This window comes from Vipera ursinii (genome assembly GCF_947247035.1).
Source record: "Vipera ursinii genome assembly, chromosome: 4".
Lineage (NCBI taxonomy): Eukaryota > Metazoa > Chordata > Lepidosauria > Squamata > Viperidae > Vipera > Vipera ursinii.
Window position 1 is genome coordinate 82948019 of NC_139514.1, and position 23182 is coordinate 82971200.

A 23182-nucleotide genomic window follows, 5' to 3' on the forward strand; every position below is an offset into this window, starting at 1 on the left:
GACTTACTCATGAGAGTTAAAATAGAATATACTCAAATAGATAAGATGTGTACTTTGAATACTAGATATCTGAAAAGTACTATTATGCTCCTTCTGAGTTTTAGTACTAGTTCTCTCCTTGCCTTTGATCAAATCCTTTGATCCAATTCATTAATTGTTGAATCAGGCCCAAGAGAGAGCTCTATTTAATATCTCCAGTGTAATAGTAAATAATATTTAATGAGCACAACTTCAGTACAACATTAAGCCAATTGTGTGGATCTATCTAATAAACATGCCATCCGGCTTGTAACTAGCTTGCTTATAAAAATGGTATTAGATATGAATAATTTCCACAATCTAACAAGCAAGATACCAGATTCAAACATGGAATAAGTTTAGTTTATAAGACTTTTTCCTTTATGAATTCCACTTAAGTTTCATTAATACTGCATTATTTTTAAGTCAAGGTAGTCCTTGACTTACAACAGTTTATTTAGTGACCATTCAAAGGTACAAAGGAACCAAAAGTGACTTATGACTGTTTTTCACATTATCACCATTGCAGCATCGCTATGGTCACATGATCAAAATTCAGGCACTGGTTTCATATTTATGACAACAGTGGTGTTCTGGGATCATGCAATCACCTTTTGCAAATATCTGAAAAGATGACAAGCAAGTCAGATTAACTTAACAAACATGTTACTAATTTAACAACTGCAGTGATTGACTTCCGGTGGCTCCGCGGCGCCGGAGACAGCCTTCCCGGGCTGCCCGCGGCTCAGCTGTGTGATTTTTCGCCCGAAACAGCGCCGATCAGCTGTTCGGGTGAATTTGAAGCCCCCTCCTCGGGAGAAGAGGAGGGGGTGAGCCCCCAGGTAGGGGTCGAGTTCTCCGGGGCCGCCTGAGCTTGGAGCTTGGGCGGCTGAAGGATTGAACTCCCCCGTAGCCTGGGCTGCTCCCAGCTGGCTAGCGTCTCTGCTCCGGACTTTATGGAGCAGAGCCAGGCGTCTGCGACCATCCCTGCTTGAAGGAGAGACTATGAAAGGAAAAGAGCAGGCAGAGCAGTACAAGAGGGAAAGATGAAGAGATGAAGAGGATTATTTTATTTTACTCTCGAGCTTGATGGACTTTGCTTAAAACTTAAAGTGAAAGTGCGTCACAATTGTAAGTAAAAGATGGCGGCTAAACCTCCCCCTAGAACTTTTCGGAGTGCTGGAAATTCTCCGGTGCAACAACAATCATTATTGCAGGCGTTGCATTCTCCCGATGTATTGACATCGAAGGATCTTGAAAAACATACCCAGTTAATTTTGGAGTCAATGGGTGTTAAATTTGTACAGATGGAGGAGAAATTGGAGAAATTGGAGCAGAGAATGGAAGAAAGGATGGAACAGAAACTCAGAGAGATGAAGGTAGACATTTTGTCCTCAGTGCATAAAGTAGCTAAATGTGTGGAGGTGCTGGATGACAAAGTGGAAGATTTGACTCAAAAGAATGCTATATTAGAAGCAAAAGTATTGGAAATTGAAGATTTAAAAGACAAAATGGATAGCGAACTGAGTCTGGCTCAATTTTACCAGATGCAGTTTGCTGTTAGAATTAGAGGCCTAAAAGAGAATATTAAGGAAGATTTAAAGCAGCTGGTTTCTGAGGCTTTTGAGGTGGTATTGAACCATCCAGCATCTGAAATAAAACAAGGCATGGACAAAGTGTTTCGTGTGAACTCGTGGATTGCTAAACAGAGAAAGTTGCCTAGAGATGTGGTGGTTTATTTTGTAAAAAGGGAAATTAGAGATGAAGTTATACAAGCTGCCTATGATACTAAAGTTGTGATTGCTGGTCAAGAAGTTTTGGTTCTAAAAGAAATTCCTCCAAAGATTTTAAAGAGAAGGAAGGACTTTATATTTCTTGTGCAAGAGCTCAAGCAAAGAGATATAAGGTTCAGATGGGAGATCCCAGCTGGGTTGAGCTTCATGTATGATGGCAAAAGGTACTGTTTGGGTACTGTGAAGCAAGCGCATGATTTTTACAACAATGTCTTAAAAGCAACCCCATCAACACTTTTGGAAGCTGCAGAGGGATCTGGAGAAGGAGAACATCAAGAGGATGAAGATGGACAGATAGACGAGAATGGTACAGGAGGAGATCAAGCTGCAACTCTTTTGGATGATCCTAGAGAACAGAGGGTGACGCGTGCTGCCTTAAAACGCTCAAAAAAGATAAAAAAATAAGACCAGTAGAAATCTATGGAACTTCCACAATATACTTACAGTCAAGTGGTAGTTGTGTTTTTAAGAGTTTTGGGATGATATGTATGGTAACAGAATCTTCAATTTGGAATTAATGGACAATTTACTACAGAGGAAGAGGAAGAAAGTTTTGTGGGTTAATGCGGGTTAATTTGTGTAAGAACTATCTATTATAGCCCATTTTGGCTAGAGAGGTTAATAGGGATAGGTGCTTGTGATGTGTAAATGAGAATATGTTTAGGTAATAGTGAATTGTGGAAGAACATAGATGGGAATGACGCTAGTTTTCTTTTATTTTAGTTCTTTATACATATTTAGTATTATTAAGGATTGGTTTACTCTATATAAGCTAGAGAGTGATGGATTTTAGAGTTTATAATTGTTAGTATATGATTGTTTATGATTGCTTTTTAGATATATACCTTGTATTTTGCTCTGGGAAGTCGGGGGGGGAGGGGGGGAGGAGGGGAAGTAGGGGGGGGAGGCAGGGGAGGGAGGAGGGAGAGGGGGAGGGGGGGAGATAGGGGGGAGGTAGGGAGGGGAGGAGGGAGGGGGAAGGGGGGTTTTCTAAAGGAAAACTGTACTTTAAAACTTTTCAATAAAAAATAAAAAACAACTGCAGTGATTCACTTAACTACTGTGGCAAGAAAGGTTGTAAAATGGGGCAAAACTCACTAACAAATGTCTCACTTAGCAACAGGGATTTTGGGCTCAATTGTTGTCATAAGTCAAGGACTACCTGTTACAATACAGGACTTTATGATCCATTCTAAAATCTTCCCAACTATCAATATCAGGCTATGCATATTATTTGGGTTCTCCTTTTCTACTTTTTGGAAGACAGGGATGACCTGCTGCAGTTACCTAGTACAGTATTTCAATCATTTGAATATTTCTCAAAGGCAAATGCATATTTAGACAATAAATAAGAAAGTAAAGAAGATATGAACTCATTCAACCTAAGTAGCTATTCCATGTCTAGGTTTCTATTAAGATATAAATTTCCTTAAAACCATAGCCTTTGGATTGTTCTTATTATACTTCCTCATTCTCAGCTCATTCTGAATTTCAATTTTCCTGACCAGTTGTACGATTTCAGATTGTGTACACTTCCTCAGTGATCTTCATCTTTTATATGTGTTTGTGTACACACACACACACACACACACACACACACACACACACACACCATATAGTACATGCATATCCTTTGGATCAGATTTTCATTACATCAGTGTAGCCACAGATGTTGGAATAAATTGTGATTATGCTTTCAGGGAATAGAAGTTTTATTCTTGGAAATATTTCCTGTTATTTGAATAAGCAATAATTTCCTTTAATGCTCTGGGTATGCTGTTTCAGGGAACTAAGTGCCTCATGGAGTTTCATCTAGGCAATGATTTCAATTAAGTGACCATTTCTATTCTTTCCATTTAAGATTCATATTTTCATTTTAATATCTTTATTCTCAGAACAGTAGAAGTCTCATGGCAACTGGGATGACCAACTTCTAATCCCATTTTTTTCAACCTTTTTCAATTAACTCACAATAAAAGCACAGAACATTGCTCATTAACCTGTATTAGGCTTGAAACATTTACCAATTGGATCTTTCCAATGCAATAATTTATGTTGATTACCAGAGTCCAAATAAGTCCTTGTAAGTCACAATTTTTATATGTTTAAAGAGACAAGAAACAATTCTCTTTACAAACACATCAGTTATAAACTAAATGTTATAAAAATAGAAAGGGCAGGAATATCGTGAAATGCAACAAATTAATTTAAAACTGAAATGGATTTTATAACAAGCAGTGTAAAAAAAGGAACTGCCCATTCCAGGAGGTTCTGGGGGTTAATATGTATTCTATGCAACATGCCTCTTTAAACCATTTTTTGAAGTCTGCTAAAACTTAGGTTATGTTAGACATTTCTTTGACATTCTTTTGAACCATCCCTGTCCAAAGATAATTGTTTTCTAAAGTTTTCCAACTGTCCAAATACTAATCTCCATTTCAAAAATTCATTACTAGTGACCCAAAAATTGTTAAACAGGAGTGTGGATTTTTTAATACCAATGATAAAGCATATTTGGTGACTTCAAAGTTTAACAAAAACTATTTCAATGCACTTTTCTAAGCTGTAAGGATGAATTTTAGTACACATCATTTAAGATTAAGTAGTATACATACTTATATATGGCATATAATTTACTTTGGGGTGTCTGCCTATAGTTAGGGTACCAGAACAAGAGAGGGAGATTGACCATCTTAGACTATTTAGAGTTGCTATCATCTAGTAGTATTTATGAATACACATTTCAAACATAATTTAAAAAGAAACAACAACTATAATAATAATAAAGTTGAAAGGGACCTTGGAGGTCATCTAGTCCAACCCCCTGCTCAGGCAGGAAACCCTATACCATTTCAGACAAATGGCTGTCCAATCTCTTCTTAAAAACTTCCAGTGTTGGAGCATTCACAGCTTCTAGAGCAAGGGTGTCAAACTCAGTTTCATTGAGGGCTGCATCAGCATTGTGGTTGCCCTCAGGGGGCCGGGTGGGTATGGCCAGGGTAGGCGTGGCCTACTGGGTGGGCGTGGCTAGAGTGCGTATGGCCTGCTGGGTGGGCGTGGCCAGCTCTACATCGTTTGCATCAAGGGTGCCTATGGGGGCCTGGGCAGGAGTGGGACAGATCTGAGGGTCTCTGGCAGGAGGAGGGTCTCTGGGCCAGGGCCAAGGCAGTGGGGGCCGTTCCCTCACTGTTTCCAGGATGGCTTCGCGGGCCACATGAAACCACTTCACGGGCCAGATCCAGCCCCCGGGCCTTGTGTTTGACATGTCTGTTCTAGAGGCAGGCTGTTCCACTGGTTAATTGTTCTAACTGTCGGGACATTTTTTCTTACTTCTCTCTTTGGTTAGTTTCCATCCATTGCTTCTTGTCCTGCCTTCAGGTGCTTTGGAGAATAGCTTGACTTCCTTTTTTGTGTGGCAGCCCCTGAGATATTGGAACACTACTATCATGTCCCCACTCATCCTTCTTTTCATTAAACTAGACATACCCAATTCCAACAATCGTTTCTTATATGTTTTAGCCTCCAGTCTCCTGATCATCTTTGTTGCTCTTCTCTGTATTTTTTCTAGTCTCGGCATCTTTTTTACATCATGGTGACCAAAACTGGATGCAGTATTCCGAGTGTGGCCTTACCAAGGCATTGTAAAGTGATATTAACACTTCACGTGATCTTGATTCAAACCCTCTGTTAATGCAGCCTAGCATCTTGTTGGCTTTTTTGGCAGCTACAGCACACTACTGGCTCATAGTGATTGTCCACTAGGACTCCAAGATCCCTCTCATAAGTTACTACTATTGAGCAAGGTACCACCTAACTATACCTGTGCATTTGCTTTTTCTTGCCTAAATGTAGAACCTTACTTTTTTCACCATTGAATTTCATTTTGTTAGATAGTGCCCAATGTTTAAGTCTGTCAAGATCGTTCTGTATCTTAAGCCTATCTTCTGGAGTGATGGCTATTCCCACCAGCTTGGTGCTGTCTGCAAATTTGTTGAGTTCCCCATCTATCCCCTCATCCAAATCATTGATGAAGATGTTGAAGAGCACTGGGCCCACAACAGAACCCTAGGGCACCCTGCTACACACTTCCTCCATGTAGATACAGTTCCATTGAGGACCACATGCTGAGTATGGCCGGTCAGCCAGCTATGAATCCATCTGGTGGTGATGCTGTCTAACCCACATTTTTGTATCTTATCAAGTAGTAGGTTGTGATCTACTTTATCAAATGCCTTACTGAAGTCCAAGTAAATTATATCTACAGCATTCCTCTGGTCCACTATTTTTGTCACCTGGTCAAAGAATGCAATAACATTTGTCTGGCATGATCTGTTTTTGACAAACCCATGTTGGCTTTTGGTAATGACTTTGTTTGCCTCTAGGTGTTGGCTGATTCATTGCTTGATTATCTTTTCCAAGATCTTCCCTTTCTAGGCATTCAGTGGGAAGGATGCAAATTGTTAGCTAAAATGTCTTGCTTCAATGGGCATAAAAACTGCATAAATAGAGGATAATAGCCTCTAATACAGCATCTTACTTATTCCTTATAGCTGAACCAGCAAAAAGTTATGTTCTTTGGGGAGAGGGTAGCACAACATAAATCCAGGTTATATGTTTCAGAAAAGCAATATTACAACATTTTCACACACCCACACATCTTGTTTAGAAAATTTATAAAAATCTCCAATCAAGAGAAGAATGTAAAAGTTTCAATCACAGCACAATTACAATCACAGCAATCAGTATCAAAACAATGGCAAGCATTAACAAATTCATCTTCAAGCAAGGTGAATGCAACATTCTTAACACTCTATGTACAATATAATTTAGAAACTGCACCAATTGCCTGAGCAAGGGGTCTCATTTATCTTGATATCTATTTGTTCAGACAAAGAAAGTGGGGTAAAATTTTCCTTCTCACATAGCTTTGCTTGAATGCCCTTGAAAGAAAGTCAATTAACCTTTTTTGCTTTAAATATATACTTTCACAACCCTATGCTTTTATTCAGCAGCTGGAAATTGTTTTTCAATACCACAGAATAACTTCTGGGGCCGGAAGGAAGATAAAACACTGATCAGAGGAGAATATATTTTAATGAGTTTTAAGTCTAGCAAAAGTATTTTTTTTAAAAAAAATCATGGAGATGGGGTACTGTTATCAAATGGAAAGTGGTGTTATTTGTGCTGTTTTCTTGCACAAGTTTGATTACATTCTGCAGCTACTAGGGCTATCTCTGCTTTGGGATCTGGCAAAGTGTCCTAAGACAAATTTACTTGTTATAGTTTCTTTGTGGATTAAGTAGATCACAAAGAACTTTAGAGGTATAGCCACTTGGATAGAATGATTGTACAACAAAAAGCAAGGGCCTTCATATTGGAGATCTTAATTTAGTGGGAGCCCTTTTTAGAGGATGTGGTCCTTAGCATGTCCAGAACACTGAAACAATATCAAATTATTTCAGAACTTCAAGAAAATTTTTTATAATTCATTTGTTTTTGAAAGAGTATAATATAGGCTTAGCTTAGATATCAATGAATGCTAAAAGACATTCATTATATTTGAAATAAAAAGATAACCTACTTCTACCTAAACTACATCTTGAACTGAGGGAAGCACAAGATATAAACAGAAGATATCTTTGTCTCTTAAACACAGGGACTAATTTTACTCACAATAAGGCAGATGAAGGGACTGTGTGTGAAGTTCCCCTCATCCATCATTTGCTATTGGTCTAACAGACAAAGTAGATTCAAGATGTGAAGAGATGATACAGTCTCCCACACTTTCACATACTCTTTGGTCAGTATCTAAAGTATCTGCAAACATTGAGAACTCCAGATATGAAAACTTTATCCAAACTTTAGGAAAATAAAGGGTTAGAAAGCCATCTATTTTCAATTAAATTAAATGAAAAAAGTGTGAGGTTTTTTTAAACATATAGCACTAGTTTCTTAGAAGAGAAATTTTATGATAGGGTTCTCCCCAAATCTATTTCCAACTCTATGTAATATTTCCCTCTCTTAGTTATTTGCATTTAATTATGTATAAATTAATCAGAAAATAAATTAGTTTTAGATCATTTACATTTAAAAAGAGATTCTCAGAAGCATTAAGACAAGTCTTTGGTTTTGAGAAGAGTATTTTAAAAAAACACAATTAGAGATTGTTTTTTCACAGCAGGTTTTTTTTTCATCTCTAAATTCTTTCAGTGCCTGCTGATCCTCCTCTGCACACTCTCCTCCCTACAAGTCCAACCAACCAACCAGCCAGCTCCATAACCATTAATTAACAGGCCAGATTAAAGGAGAAGAATATTGTGGGCAGGAGAGAAAGAAGAAAAATAACTAACACCACTACACATTTCTTTTCATGTTTACTTCCCTGCTGCAGCCATTACCTTCTTCTTGACTTCAGTTGGAGAATACTTAGGCATTGATTGGCAAAGGTCAGAAAGTAGAAAATGGCTGCAGCAGGAATTAAAAAAGGAAAAGGGAACAGTTATTCTCCTGCTCTCTGATTCTCTTGCTCCTTCCTCTCCTATCTGTCCAAGCCCCACAATTTTCTATTTCTTCCCTTTTTCCCAGGGCAACTCTTCTAAATTGAGGCATAAATTTTATATCTGCATAAGCATGTACTAGGGACGCGGTGGCTCATTGGGTTAGGATGCTGAGCTTGTCGATCAGAAGGTCGGCAGTTTGGCGGGTCAAATCCTGAGTGCCGCGTAACAGAGTGAGCGCCTGTTACTCATCCCAGCTTCTGCCAACCTAGCAGTTCGAAAGCACGTAAAAATGCAAGTAGAAAAATAGGGACCACTACGGTGGGAAGGTAACAGCATTCCGTGCACCTTTGGCATCTAGTTATGCCAGCCACATGACCACAGAGATGTCCTCGGACAAGTGCTGGCTCTTCAGCTTTGAAATGGAGATGAGCACCGGCCCGTAGAGTTGGAAACGACTAGCACATGTGCAGGGAAACCTTTACCTTTAAGCATGTACTGCCTCCACTATTACTACTACGTATGACTGAAATTGTAAGGCTGGGTGTGGTTTGTATAAATTTAGCATGGCCAGGTTTTTTTTAAAGGTCTAGAAAGATTATTATATTTAAATTGGTACCACTGAGGATATAAAACAGACATGTTAAACTCACGACATCACATGATGTCGCGCAACATATCAGGACAGTTTTGCCATTGCTGGCAATGGGGTGGGTGTGGCTTCCACGTGACGCATCCAGCCCGGGGGCCGGCAGTTTGACATCCCTGATATAAAACATTTAGAAAACTGTGAGCATGAACTTGCTTTCTGAATTAAACAGCACCTACAAATTTCTGTTTTGATTACATAACTAAAAGGAACCAGTTTGGTGAGTGCTTTAATTAAAGGCTTTGTATTCAAACTTCTCTCCCTCCTTGTGATCCTGTTTATTTATGAAGTAAGTTGCTAGCAAATTGTTATACAATGGATAACTGTGGCTGTTATGTCATGACAAGAAAAATACTCCTATATGTTCAGAATACCAGGGACAAGGCAAAAACCTAAAACAAATAGCATTTTTCTAGCCAGATATAACTGAATGGGTACAAGTTAACCAACATGCCAACAAATCAGAAAAGATTTCTATGGCTGTGTTGGTGGGCCAGGTCTCCAAAAGACTTCAAAGAGTTGATGAAGTATGGTATTATAGAATTCCTTTCAATTCTTAGATAATCAATTAGATATTCTGGTGAGAGAGAGAGAGACAGAGAAGAGCAGTTAAGGGTGATCTTGTATCGTGCTTTTTGCTATTCCCAACTTCCACTTTGTGCTTTTCAGTATTGGTCTTGTGACAGTAACAGAATAAACTAAATGATTGAATTGTCTGTTACAGGCTTTGACAGAAATGTTACACAAGTAAAGTTCTAGTTCACAGAGGCAGAAATGTATGATTAATGCCCCTTACCCCCATACATAGGCAGCTGAGGGTCACACTAAAGGCAGAGCCAGAATATGTAACACCATTCACTTGTTGCATACACATGTTTCCCCGAAAGTAAACCCTACTCAAAAAGTAAGCCCAGGTGATTTTCGGAAGGTGAGCCTAATATAAACCCTCCCCTGAAAGTAAACCCTAATATGGGGTGGGGTGAGTTGGCCCAGATCTTCCATGCAGCCACTGGAGTGCCCCCTCCCAACCACCAGCCTGCCAGGGCCCTTTGCCAGCGGTGGAACTGGCTACTGCCAGCCCCACCCTCTCTGTCCCACTGCCTGCCTGTGGCTGCAATGAACCAAACCCTCAGCAAGCCCTGGCCTCCGCCTGCCCTGCCTTCTGGCCCTACTGCTGCTGGGATATTTCTTGGCCGCAGCGAGTGCCATATGGCCAAGTGGCTGCCCGTGTTGCTAGCCTCGCAGGCCTCTTTGCCTTCCTTGCCGTGCTGCTCTGGGATGCCCTGCTCTGCTGCTCCTGCCTGGCACAGGGCAAGTCAGCCCAGATCTTCTGTGTGACCACCGGAGTGCCCCTGCCGGCCTGCCAGGGCCCTTCACCAAGGCCGCAGGTAAAACCACACCACCCACACCTCCGCCTTTGGGCTGGTGAGTGCCACCAGCCTGCACACCTACTTGGTGCTGCAGGCACCAGGCTAAGGTCTGAACTAGCACTCTCCAGGACCTGGCAGATGCTGCACCTCTCATACCGGCTGGGTGCTTTTGGCCTCTACCAGCTGCTCCTGCCACCACCATGAGGTAAGGAGATGAAGCAGGTGGTGGGGAGATGGAGTTGCTTCCCTCCACCTGCTGAAGCTGCACAGGGTGAGATTGCCATGCCCCCCCCCCCGATGCCCTTGCCTCCCCAAGCATTTTTTTTACTAACCTGCCTTTCAGCTGCATTGTATTTCTCTGTTCGCTTCTCAGCCTTTGCAGCGTGTTTGTGGGACAAAAAAAAAAGAAAAGTTCAATCAGACTTTCTAACTTCTCATGAGATCTCACAAAGTTAGAAAGTCTGAGTGAACTTTTCTTTTGTACTGCAGGACTCTCAGCCTGGCCCCTCCAATTGTGTTCCTCATGAGGCTCAGCTGTGTGAGGAGGTGGTGTCGGACTCAGAGGAGTCACAGCTGAATCTGTTCAGAGATGCTAGAAGCAGAAGGCAATCCAGCAGAGCAGACCAGAGAAAATCAATGAGGCAACTCAGTGAAAGGAGGAGAAGGCATTGAGAAGTCACACCTTGTGACTGATAATAAAAGGGGAAGGTGTGGGCGGTGATGGTTGCTGAAGGCAAATGTTTGTAGACATTCAAAGAGAATCCTTGTGTATTCTTGCTAATCTGTTTGACTCTTGTTTGATGTTTTGAATCATTTATTTTTGGTTGAAGAAAATATTCTGCTGCTTTTTTGTTTGAAAGACTTTATTATTTTGGAACTGTAAATAAATTTGGGTTGGATTTTTTCCCAGCCTATTCATTTGCAAAGACAAAAGGGGTTGTCCTTGAAGTCAACTGGGAGAGTTGCAGGCTGGAACAGAACACAGTGGTCACATGGAATATCTGGGCCAACTTGCCCAGTGCCAGGCTTGGCACCCTTTCTGCTGCCAACCACCATGACCACACCAGTACCGTACCTGGTCCACCGCTCCTGCCACCGCATTGCTTCTCCACCTGATGCACAGGCCCCGCACCACCCCCACGTGTTTGCGGCCTGCTAGTGCCGGTACCGGCAAAAAGTAAGCCCTCCCTGAAAGTAAAAATTTCTGCTTATTGCAGAGCCCAAAAGAAAGTAAGACAGGGTCGAACTTTCGGGGAAACACAGTATTAATATAGTAAAGCAACATATGGCACAAATAAGAGTCCCTTTTCAGTGGTCTACAGATTACCTCCACACCATGCTACTAAAATACAAAAGTAACCCACCCCCATTTTCAGTGAAAAATTATAGCTTAAAAAAATGACCATTATTTTTTGCCCTGCTGTACTCTCCCAAAAGATCCACGTTAACCATATTAAGCTTATTAGTGAACAAAACACTTAGCTGCATTTTTAAGCCCACTCTCAAAGTTGAAAAGGAAAGGGAGTTTATACATAGCAATATTAAATCCAAACTGAAAAGCAACATCTCTTTTTACATCTGTGAGATTCTCTGCTCCAATCACCTTCTCTTATACTCACTCCATCCTTTGCTATTTAAGCAGGAAACATGTGTGACAGAACCTGAGGATGAGAGAGTATAATTGTCACCACATGTAGTTGCTGCTATATATTTTTCAAGAATGATACATTTTCTCCACATTGTGTCCATACAGTGGCATGTTTACCTGTGTTGGGTTATTTGCATATATTCATCAGGATGACTGCTATACAAGTGGGAACCAATGATATCTCCCTTATATTGGATTTCAGACTATGGCATGCCAAAAGGTAATATATCTGCATCTGTACAAAGAGCAATAAATCCTGTCCTGTATTACCTGAGAAAAGACAAAAGGCACCCTGAGCCAAAAACATTCTATGTGTCTACTATGCAGTGCACAGAACATTCAACAACACTGTACACAAAAACCTGAGCTAATGTTACTGGAGAATGAATGAGATTATCATTGCCTAGAAATATAAAAACCTAAACTACAATCACCCCAGGATCTCTGCTTTCAAATTCTGATGAATAAGTGAGTCATGTAGTTTTTCTTTCATGTATGTACAGTGAAGTTTCAAAATACTCTTTCCTCCATTCAGAAGGTTCAGAAGAAAGCTTGACAATACATAGGTTATTAGCCTCTTTTTATTTGCTCTATTTGAAATATTCCAAATAGTACCGCCTATAACCTTCAAGTACCCTTACTTGTGGCTCACAGCAAAACTATGGATAAGTGAATTCATTTCTGATAAGAGCCGTTCACCCTTCTGGCTGCTGGCTACAAAGTCATCCCAGCGCAGAGAATGAGTGTCTATTTGTCACTGAGATTATCAGAAATCAACTACCAACATTTCAGGGATGGATCACCTTTTTTGGTTATATTTTATCTAGGTTCTAATATTAATCTGTGACCATCAAAAACATGCTGTTAAAGAAAACTGCATTTAAAAATAATGTAAATTTAATCTGCATTTAAATGCATATTTGAAGAGACATAATTAGTCTTTTTGTTCAAAAAAATGCATTTGGAGATATACTTTCCCCAATATGATTGCTTGGTAGATTATATATCTATTATCTAGTCAGTGTTGAGTCTTAGCAATCACGTAGATAGATGTTCCCAGCCTCATCTTACAGGCCTTCCAATGTACATCCATCACTGCTGTATTTCATTCCATGCACCTTGTTGCTTCCATCCTCTGCTTCTCTTTCATTTTATGTTTCCTAGCATGATAGACTCGTAAAAAGAGCTAAATCTTATCCTGTATGTGTGAAGTATGATAATTTGAACCTAGTGATTTGGACTTTGAGTGAGATATGTGGGTTGATTTGTTCAATTATCCATTTATTTGTTTTCTTAGCTATCCTTGCTATTCTGAAGAGTCTTCTCCAATACCAGAATTCAAAATCCTCAATAATTCTCTCTTAACCTGCTTTTTCAAAGATCAACTTTTGCTTCCACAAAGTGTCACAGGGAAAACCATTTCTTGCATTATTCTGATCACTGTACAGATCAACATCCTAGCATCTGGGATATTCACTGCTACTCTACAAAGTGCTAGTATGTTCTTTCAGTGTACACATTTCTAAATTCAAAGGTTGTCAACTAAAGCAGTACACAACAATATTTGACAATGTGATCAACTACATACAGCAGTGTGCCAAGATACAACTCAGTCCAAGAAATATGTAAGCATGTTATTAAGAATAAGCCTTGAAAACATAGAGTAGTGTCAAATTCTTGACTGAGTTATGCAGTTCCATAAAAAAAACTATTTAGAAATCGTATTAAAGAAAATAAAGCACTTACAGCTTCCAAATTTTAATGGACAAGCATGGGCATCCATGGGAAAGTCTTCAAGTTGCATGGGGCATTCCGCAGATATGGTTAATCTAACAGGAAGAGAGACAGAATTCAAGTTTTTCCTCTGATTCAGAAATAAATATCTTTGTTTCAAGTGAACAGTGTCAGGCTGTTTTGAATTTTTAGTTTGATAGTTAAATGACTTCTAGGCTAATATTCAGAATCACTGAATATTAATTGATTAACATTTTCTCAGACTGTATAATTAACAGTTTCCTTGCTGTGGCAAAACCTTGATTCATCAGATCTCAGTAAAATGGATTTTAGATACAACAAACAATTCTGATACATTTATAGGAAGGTAAAGGTAATGATTTTCCTGTCCAGTCATGTCCAACTCTAGGACCTGGTCTCATCTCTGTTTCTTGGCCAAGGGAGCAAGCACTGTCTGAAGACATTTTCTGTGGTCATGTGGCCAGCATGGCTATCCATCAAAAGTGTACGGAATCCTGTTACCTCCCCACCTAAATGGTACCTATTAAGCTACTCACATTTTCATGCTTTTGAACTGCTAGGTGGGCAGAAGCAAGGAGTGGGAGCTCACCCTGTTGTACAATGCTCAGGTCTTGAACCCAGGCTGTCAGCTTTCCAGCTGATAAACTTAGTGTCTTTAACTACTGAGCCATTGTGCCCAATATTTATAGCACTGTATGTAATTTGCATAATGGCAATGTCATGGATGATATTCTTTCCAACTTCATGAATTATTGGGAATAATGGATCTTATCAACCAAGTGATCTATTAAATTGAAGTTTCACTGTATTTTAATGTTTAGTGCTAACAATTTAGGCAGACAAAGAAGGAACTATGTTGTTTAAATCTCAATAAATGCTTGGTAATTTTAACACTAATCCTGGCAATCTTCCACATCTATCTCACTTCAGAGCTAGGTCCACATCAAATAAGGTCTTATGTGTTGGAAATGTCAAATGGAATTCAAAGACCTTTAAGACTTCCATATCTACAGGATGCACATCCTTTTTATAGTCTCAGAAAGCAAATAATCAAGCAATGTGACCAGAATCTTTTTCTTGGAGGCCAGCATCAGGTAGATAATTACTCCTTAAAGAAGGTTTCAGAATGGTGAACTGCATTGGGCTATAGGAAATTACAATTCATATTAGTGGTTCATAATGATGGGAGGAGAGACACTTGGTTGTCCAACTTAGTCTTCTAAGGTCTCTGAGGTACATGTGAATCAACAAACTCTAGGGATCTTCAAAAGTTATGACTAAACTATAGTTTTTTTGTGACAGAAAAGGAAAATTATTAAACATATAATTAGAAAGTGATTGTATAAGTTGTATTTTATTTGAATGAACATAAAGCAGTAAGTCTTAGGTAAAGTCAGAAGCGGATGGGGCAGAGCAATCTTCTTATTGGACAAGTAGTAGAAGAATTTAATGGGCTTCTTATATCTGACCCAGAACATTTCCCTTTCCAGCTGTAAATGATATTTTATGAATCTCAAGATCAGTTAGTTGCCTGAAATGATTTGTTTCCATCATTTCACAAAGCCAGTGCAAAATAATCTAGTCCCTAAATAGCAAATGGCTTCAGCACTGTTTATTTATTTATTTTATTTTAATTCCATTTATATCCCGCCCTTCTCCGAAGACTCAGAGCGGCTTACAAGCTTAGCAGTAGCCTTCATTCTATGTATATGCCTGCTTGTTAGGGCTTTCACACACACCCCCAAGCGGCATTATTACAAAGTCAGCTTATTGCCCCCAACAATCTGGGTCCTCATTTTACCTACCTCGGAAGGATGGAAGGCTGAGTCAACCTTGAGCCTGGTGGGACGCGAACCTGCACTAATTGCAGGCAGCAATTAGTTGATGTGCATCAAGGTGTGTAGTATCCAAAATCAATTTATGTTAGCAGAAAATCTCTGAAGAGCTCTATTTCCCCTTTTCAGTATGCTTCATTATGACCAGTGACTTCTTCATGATATTAGAAATCAATTGCCTGACATGGATGCATCATTTAAAGCAATAGGGGGGTTACTATACAGTAAATGGGTATTATTATACAGTATAGTAATATAAGAGTAATGCAAGGGTTATTATAATCCCTAAATCACAGCCATGGTTTTGTAAACCAAATGTTAATCCTGTGAGATAGCTGAGACAAGAAGTATTAATCATGAGTACTAACACCACCTTTACTATAAAGTTACAGTAACAGAATCTTGCAAGTCTTAAAGTACATCTATTCCCGCATCATTACAGTTCAAGAAATTATTAAGACTTCCTCCTAAGATGTTTGCCATGCTTCACCCATTACTTCTGTGGACTCAACTGCTGCTTGTCTGACCATTATCAATAATACTAGCACTTAGACTTATATACCGTTTCACAGTGCTTTACAGCAGCATTCCCCAACCTTTCCGGGTTGGCAGCTCAACAGGGGGGGGGGAAGGGGATGATTTTGTCAGACTAGAAATAAATTAAATTAAATTAATTAAATTAAAATAACCAAGAAAATGGTAAGAGAACACCTATCTTATCTTGATGAATATAAATCACCGGGACCTAATTGATAACATCCCAGAGTTCTGAAGGAACTGGCAGATGCCATCTCAGAACCATTGTACCATATCTTTCAAAAATCCTGGAGCACCAGGAAACTGCCAGAGGATTGGAAAAGAACTGATGTGGTTCCCATCTTCAAAAAAGGAAAAAAACATAACCAGGAAACTACAGACCAATCAGCCTAACATCAATACCTGGGAAGATACTGGAAAAGATAATCAAAAAACAAATCTGCAAACATGTAGAAACAAACAAAGTTATAACTAGAAGCCAGCATAGGATGGTTAAAAACAGATCATACCAAACCAATCTTATTTCATTCTTTGATCAGGTGACTAAATTGGTGGACCAGTGGAATGCTGTGGATGTAGTATACTTGGACTTCAGCAAGGCATTCGACAAAGTAGACCACAACCTACTTCTTGGAAAGCTTAAAAACAGTTGGATAGACAGCATCACCATCAGATGGAGTTTTAACTGACTGACAAACAGTACTCAATGAGTCATCCTTAATGGTACTATGTCTACATGGAGGGAAGTAACCAGCGGGGTATGACAAGGTTCTGTCCTATGCCCAGTACTTTTCAACATCTTCATAAATAACCTAGATGAGGGAATAGGAGAATTTATCAAATTTGCAGATGACAACACCCTAGGCTCAAGGGATCTTGACAGACTTGAACACTGGGCCCTATCTAACAAAATGAAATTCAACCTAAAGAAAAGTAAAGTCTTACACTTAGGCAAGAAAAAATGAAAGTATACATATAGATTGGGTGAAACCAGGCTTAATAGAAGCAACTGTGAGGGGAATCTTGGAGTCTTAGTGGACAACCAATTAAATATGAGTCAACAGTGTGCGGAGGCACCCAAAAAAGCCAATGCAATCCTAAATTGCATTAACAGAGGGATTCAATCAAGATCACATGAGGTACTATTACCTCTCTACAAAACCTTAGTAAGACCACACCTAGAATACTGCATCCAGTTTTGCTCTCCACACTATAAAAAAGAAGTTGAGTGACAAGGATGATTAGGGCACTGGAGATTAAAACATATGAAGAATGGTTAGCAGAACAGGGCAAAGATAGTCTGGTGAAGGGAAGGACCAGGGGAGATATGATAGCAGTGTTCCAATACTTGAGGGGCTATCACAGAAAGGACAGGATCAGCCTTTTTTCCAAAGCCAGACAAGGAATAACAGATGGATGGCCAGACAAGGAATAACGGATGGAAACTGATCAAGGAGTGATTCAACCTGGAAATAAGGAGAAATTTCCTGACAATCAACCAATAGAACAGACTTTCTTTAGATGTTGTTGGTACTTCATCACTGGGGGCTTTCAAGAAGAGACTGGACTGCCATCTATCAGAAATGATATAGGGACTCCTGCTTGGGCAAGGGGTTGGACTAGATGACCTGCAAGGTCCCTTCCAACTTTGTTATTCTATTCTAAGGCTACAGCAAAAGTAAAACTGGATCTCAGTATTCCCATGCAAAAGTTACAGTTCCCTTTCCCCCGACTCTCTCCCCTTGACAGTCCATCAGAAACCAATGGTATTCGTGTTTTATGTTTTAGGACCAGATTTGAGGTTTGGTGCCTCTCAATGTAGCTTCACATTCTATTCTCATGCTATGTGTCCTTGGCAGTCGATTTATTCCAGATCGACAGCTCTGGTTCCTGTTGGCTTCTCTTCCCACTTTTCAATCCCATTCCCAATTGCCTCCCCACATCCCTTGCACTTATGGCAGGATGCCAGTAAAGCAAAGAAACTGAAGGTGGCAGGGCTGACACAAACTTTCATTCTCCTTCACAGCATTCTATGGAGATTTTTCTTAAATGTGTGTGATTTCAGCAGCATTCCATGTTTATTGTCTCCAACCTTTTTTCTACACCTGGCTACTCATGCATCACACATTATAGGGCACTATATTCTTTATTTCATTTTTTTCCCTCTGCTCTTTGCCAGTAATAGTATAGGGCAGGGGTGTCAAACTCAATTTCATTGAGGGCCGCATCAGCAATGCGGTTGCCGTCAGGGGGCCGGGTGGGTGTGGTCACGGTGGGCCTACTGGGTGGGCATGGCTGGAGTGTGTGTGGCCTACTGGGTGGGCATGGCCAGCTATACATCATTCATGTAAAGGGTGCCTTTGGGGGCCTGGGCAGAAGTGGGGCAGATCTGAGGGTCTCTGGCAGAAGGAGATGGGACCGGGGTAAGTGCCAAGGCATGGTCCACTGGAGGAGCCTCACTGTTCCTCTCAGGTCATGCGGTGGGGGGGGCTGGACAGTGGCATGGAGGTCAAATGCCCAGCCCAGTCCTCAAACACCCACGGCACTATGCCCAGCCCCACTTCCCCAAGGGGGTGTCCAGCTGCACTTATTCCTCAAGGTTGCTGCTGCTGTGCTTGCTCTCCTTAGCCAGGTTGATCATGATGGGTATGAGGGCAAAGTCAAGAGGGGGGCCCACTCCCTCTCCATGTGAGGAGACCTGGCTTTGTATCCAAAGGTTCCTTAGCAATAGGATGGGAGACACCCCAGGATAGGCTAGGAGGAGGGGGCAAGGGGATGGTGAAAGGGCAGCAGGGAAGGACTAAGGCAGGACTTCCCTCAGATCTTCCCCTTCCTTCCTTCCTTCCTTCCTTCCTTCCTTCCTTCCTTCCTTCGAGTGGTGGGAAAATAGTTGAGATGAGGGAGGGAGAAAAACAGGCAAGAAACGCAGCTGGTGAAGTGTCATCCTTCATGAGGAATGAAGAAAATGCAAAATCACCTGGAAGTGGCCAGCACATGGCCCTCGCCTACTTCACATATCCAGCTTGGTGGGCTCTGGGGAAGGGGATGCGATGAGCAGCATGAGAGTCAATGTTACCTGCGCAATGCTGCCCAGCCCCCAGCCTGCCCAGTTTTGGCAGGCAGCGGAGTGCTCTCCTCACAGTGCTGAGAGGCTCAGCCGGGTGGCATGAATCTGAAGAGAAGCGCAATGCTGCCCAGCCCCTACCCTGCCCAAAGTAGGCAGGGCCATGTGCTGGCCACTTCCAAGCAATGGTGCATTTCTTCATTCCTCACAAAGGGTGATACCTCCCCAGCATGCGCCCAGTGGGCGGGGCCGACACGGCAGGGGCTGGTCCCTCGCTGTTTCCAGATGGCCTTGTGGAGGTAAGACTGAATGCGTTTCAGCATAGATGGCCACCACGAAATTGTACATTGGCTTCCTAGCCAGCCTGGGCCAGGGCCAAGGCAGCGGGGGCTGTTCCCTCACTGTTTCCAGGATGGGTTTGTGGGCCACATGAAACCACTTCATGGGCTGGATCCGGCCCCTGGGCCTTGTGTTTGACGTCTGGTATAGGGTATGAGATCTTTATCTCCTTCATATTCTGGAATTAAGAGAGATGATTCCAGGTAAAGGGATCACCCTGGAAAATAGGTAATGTACCACATAGCAGGAAATTGGCCCAGAGTTTGTAAATTCAGACAACCTATGGACTCAGTCTGCTGTTCCATAAATGTCACTGTTTGGCATTTAAGGTTGCCATTGGAAAAAACAATTTCTTCCTTTTCTGCTTCCAACCTTTAGTGACTTCTGCTCTTATCATCTCTGGTGAGCTCTTTGTGGATTTTCTCCAGGGTTTAATGCCTGAACTCTGCAGAACTTTATTGTGGATGAGTAGGAACATATCAACACTCCAAATTCAAACACCATAATTTCTACTAATTTTTTGCTTATAGATAGTCTGCAAATTTTGCTCCCAGAATCATTTTTACTGGTTTGGGACCACAGTACAGTAATGAGGTTAAAGGATATTGGGCTGTTTTGGGAAATGATTTCATCACCTCCAATAGCAGAAGGAACAGAAGGGCAAAGAATGATCATCATGGTTGTCAGCAGCCTTTCCTTGGTCACTGGTTGGGGGGAGATGGAGTCATTTACCATTGCCATTATAGAAGGCTTTATTATTATGGAAGATTCAGCCAACTTCTAGGAATATAATAACAATAGGCTCCAAAACAGAAAGACTATTAGAAATTATGCAGGTGAGTCACAAGGGTTACAGTATGGTAAAAAAAACAAACCCACAGAAGTATTGTGTTACTCTCCTACTGACTTCTGAAACTGCCTGCTGCCCTGCTCCTTACCCTGCCTTTACTATTGACTTGAATGATAAGCCCTACTTTTTGTCTTCTGTCTTCTGTTCAACTCTAAAAGGTCCAGGGAATCAGTCTTTCTCTGCAGCTCTGCATTCTGAATCCAGCTTAATACAAATGGGCGCATTTTTATTTACTCTTAAGTTCTTTGATCTGTGTTTCTGAATTTAAAATAGAATTCAATACAATCACTAGTAGTAAAAGTCCAGGCACTGACAATATCCGGCCCTCAAGATTCAGTTGGATTGTAACATCCATATATCCTAATAATTTCCAAAATTGTTATAGCTTCAGGGAGTTAATTTAAAAACACCTGGTGAGACAAATGTTCTCCATTCCTGTAGCTGTCAATACAAAAATGCCTCTAGTACTGTAAGATGTCAGTTTCTGAGAAGCTTATATTACTATTTAAGTTCTACTATAACTTGCATATGCAGGTCAGGCAACATTTTATTATCAATAGTGAATAATAATGTATGTCTATGGGTGGTCACTAATATGGGATAGAACATTTTTACACTGCTATCATTTTCCATGGGGAAAGAAACAATATCAAAAAATTTCACAGGCTCATAAAATTAGTTACTGACATCTCACTGTATAGGTTTATTGTTTGAAATAACATTTTTGGGTGGCTGTTCTGAGGAAACTTGTATATATATTTAATATATTTAGGTCCCATTCTGCCAGCAGCTCAACCTAAACCTCCCTGTAGTCCCAAAAAGAAATATATCCACCTAGCCTGCATGTTGCCCTAAAACAGTATCCAGACCTTTCTCAGCCCTGATGCAGAACCACATGATTTTAATAAACTGTAACAATTTGGATAGTATTATTATCCTATATACAAATATACCTAAGCATTTATTTCCCTAACCACATGATGGGTCATGAGATCTATGGAGCACACCCTCATTTTCCTTTGGCCTCTTATGCAGAAAACAGCTGCTATTCACCTCTTGGAACAGGTGTGACTGTACTAACTGTAAACAAATCACTAGTCTACAAAGACAGATTATGTATCTAGGGTCTGTAATCTGTGCTCTTTAGGCAGAAATTAGGTGTCCAGTTCAGCCCTTCTACTCTATTGAGCCTCCACGCTATCAGCCCACTCTGCCACAAAGATCCTGCAAGAGAAGGGCAGTGGGGACAAGCGTGGGATCTGGCAGGGTGAGAGCTGTGAACCATAAACCCAAAGCTTTTGCTGTGTCCGTTTGCAACTTTGCAAAGAAGTTATGGCTGACAGTGGAAGTGGTTTATGAATATATTTAATGTATGGGTTTCCTAAGGCATCTATGAGAGAGGTTGGAGGGGCATAAGTAGGATTGTTCAGACATGACATATATCTTGACTTATTTGTATGTGTGTTGTGATAGTTTGTGCATGTACTAAAGGGGCAGACACAATACTATTTCTGTCATTGGGACAAAAGTACTGGATTGCAAGACAAATTTGCAACCAGGTACTTATTCCAGGTACTTTGGGCTTCTTGTCACTGAAAGCTTTACACTTGGGACGTAAAAACACTGGTGTACTGCATTTTCACATAACATTTTGGACCCTTGTTCCCATGGAACTAAATAATAATCTTCGAAATGCAACTGCTTTATCAAAAAAGATCAACAACTTTCTTCTATCATGACTTACAATTTCTGCTAGTCTAATAATCATCTCCAAGATGGATCTGCTTTGGGACATAATATAGGTTAACATTACTTCCTTATCTCGTGTTTTTTACTGTATCTTGTTATCATTCTCAGTAATTAGGTAAAATCAAAGACTAATATTAAAGCTAAAGCAAAAGAAAATCCTGCTAATTAAATTTACGGGCTTTTGTAGAAGGTGTGAGGTTTGTTCAAGTGCAGCTTAGCAAGTCACTTTGATACCTTAGATGACATTACACACAGCTGTGCAGACATTACACAACATCTGGCACACCAGCTTCCCTCTGCAGAAATCTGCCAGATTTAAAATTAAGCTTTTTTATATTTTTAAGAGAGAATAACCCAGCCTCTTCTACAAGGATAATCAAAAATAACTCTTTCATTTTATACTAATTAATTTTAATAGTTAATGCAATTATAGTGCCTTTTTTATTAAGTATATTATGGAACTCAAAATTAAAGGCCAGCAGTTTCACTGTATGGATTTATATTCATAATCAAAGCAAAGGAAGTGTTAAATGTTTTTCTCTATTAATAAGCACAGTTCCTCAGTTAAATTATTGAAACTAAAGGTGAGGATATGCTGCCACTAAGTGGAAGATCAAGGTAACTGCATGTTATTTTTAACATAAATGAATTGAATCTGTCAGAACCTTACTACATGATATGGTGGGCATGATTACTTGCAATATCAAGGTTAATGACACAGGTGAACTACATTTCTATATGTGGAAAAATATAGGTGAAAAAAGATAACTTTAGTCAATTTTCAAAAAGCTTATACTGTAAAAAAAATCTTCTGTTTCTTTAGCATTTTATTCACACTATGATCGTTGAACATCTCATTAAATTTAGGATGTGCAAGATATTTTTTAGCTAGGATCATACTTTTAAAGTTTTCATCCAATAAAGATTTCAACATATTGTACCAATAAGATAGGCAAAAAGCTGGCCTCTTTTTAATGTTTAGATACCGAAAGGAAAATCTGCAGAAAAAGGATGCAGATGCTTCAAGCACAACATTTAAAACAGGATAATCACACTGATAAAAATTGTTTTTGATAAT

General features: G+C 40.2%; 2 protein-coding genes across 2 annotated transcripts in view; one reads left to right on the forward strand and one right to left on the reverse strand.

Annotated features, from left to right (window-relative positions):
- GABRA5 (gamma-aminobutyric acid type A receptor subunit alpha5) overlaps window positions 1–23182 on the reverse strand; it is a gene marked incomplete at its 3' end in the record, with an annotated part of 115749 nt that overhangs the window by 53989 nt on the left and 38578 nt on the right. Inside the window, exon 5 of the mRNA XM_083361531.1 lies at window positions 13722–13804. Within this exon, the coding sequence (XP_083217657.1) occupies window positions 13722–13804 (83 nt within the window). The remainder of the gene's footprint in view (window positions 1–13721; window positions 13805–23182) is intronic.
- The window catches only part of GABRB3 (gamma-aminobutyric acid type A receptor subunit beta3), a gene marked incomplete at its 3' end in the record, with an annotated part of 371697 nt that overhangs the window by 39640 nt on the left and 308875 nt on the right, over window positions 1–23182 (forward strand). The gene's annotated exons all lie outside the window — the stretch shown is intronic.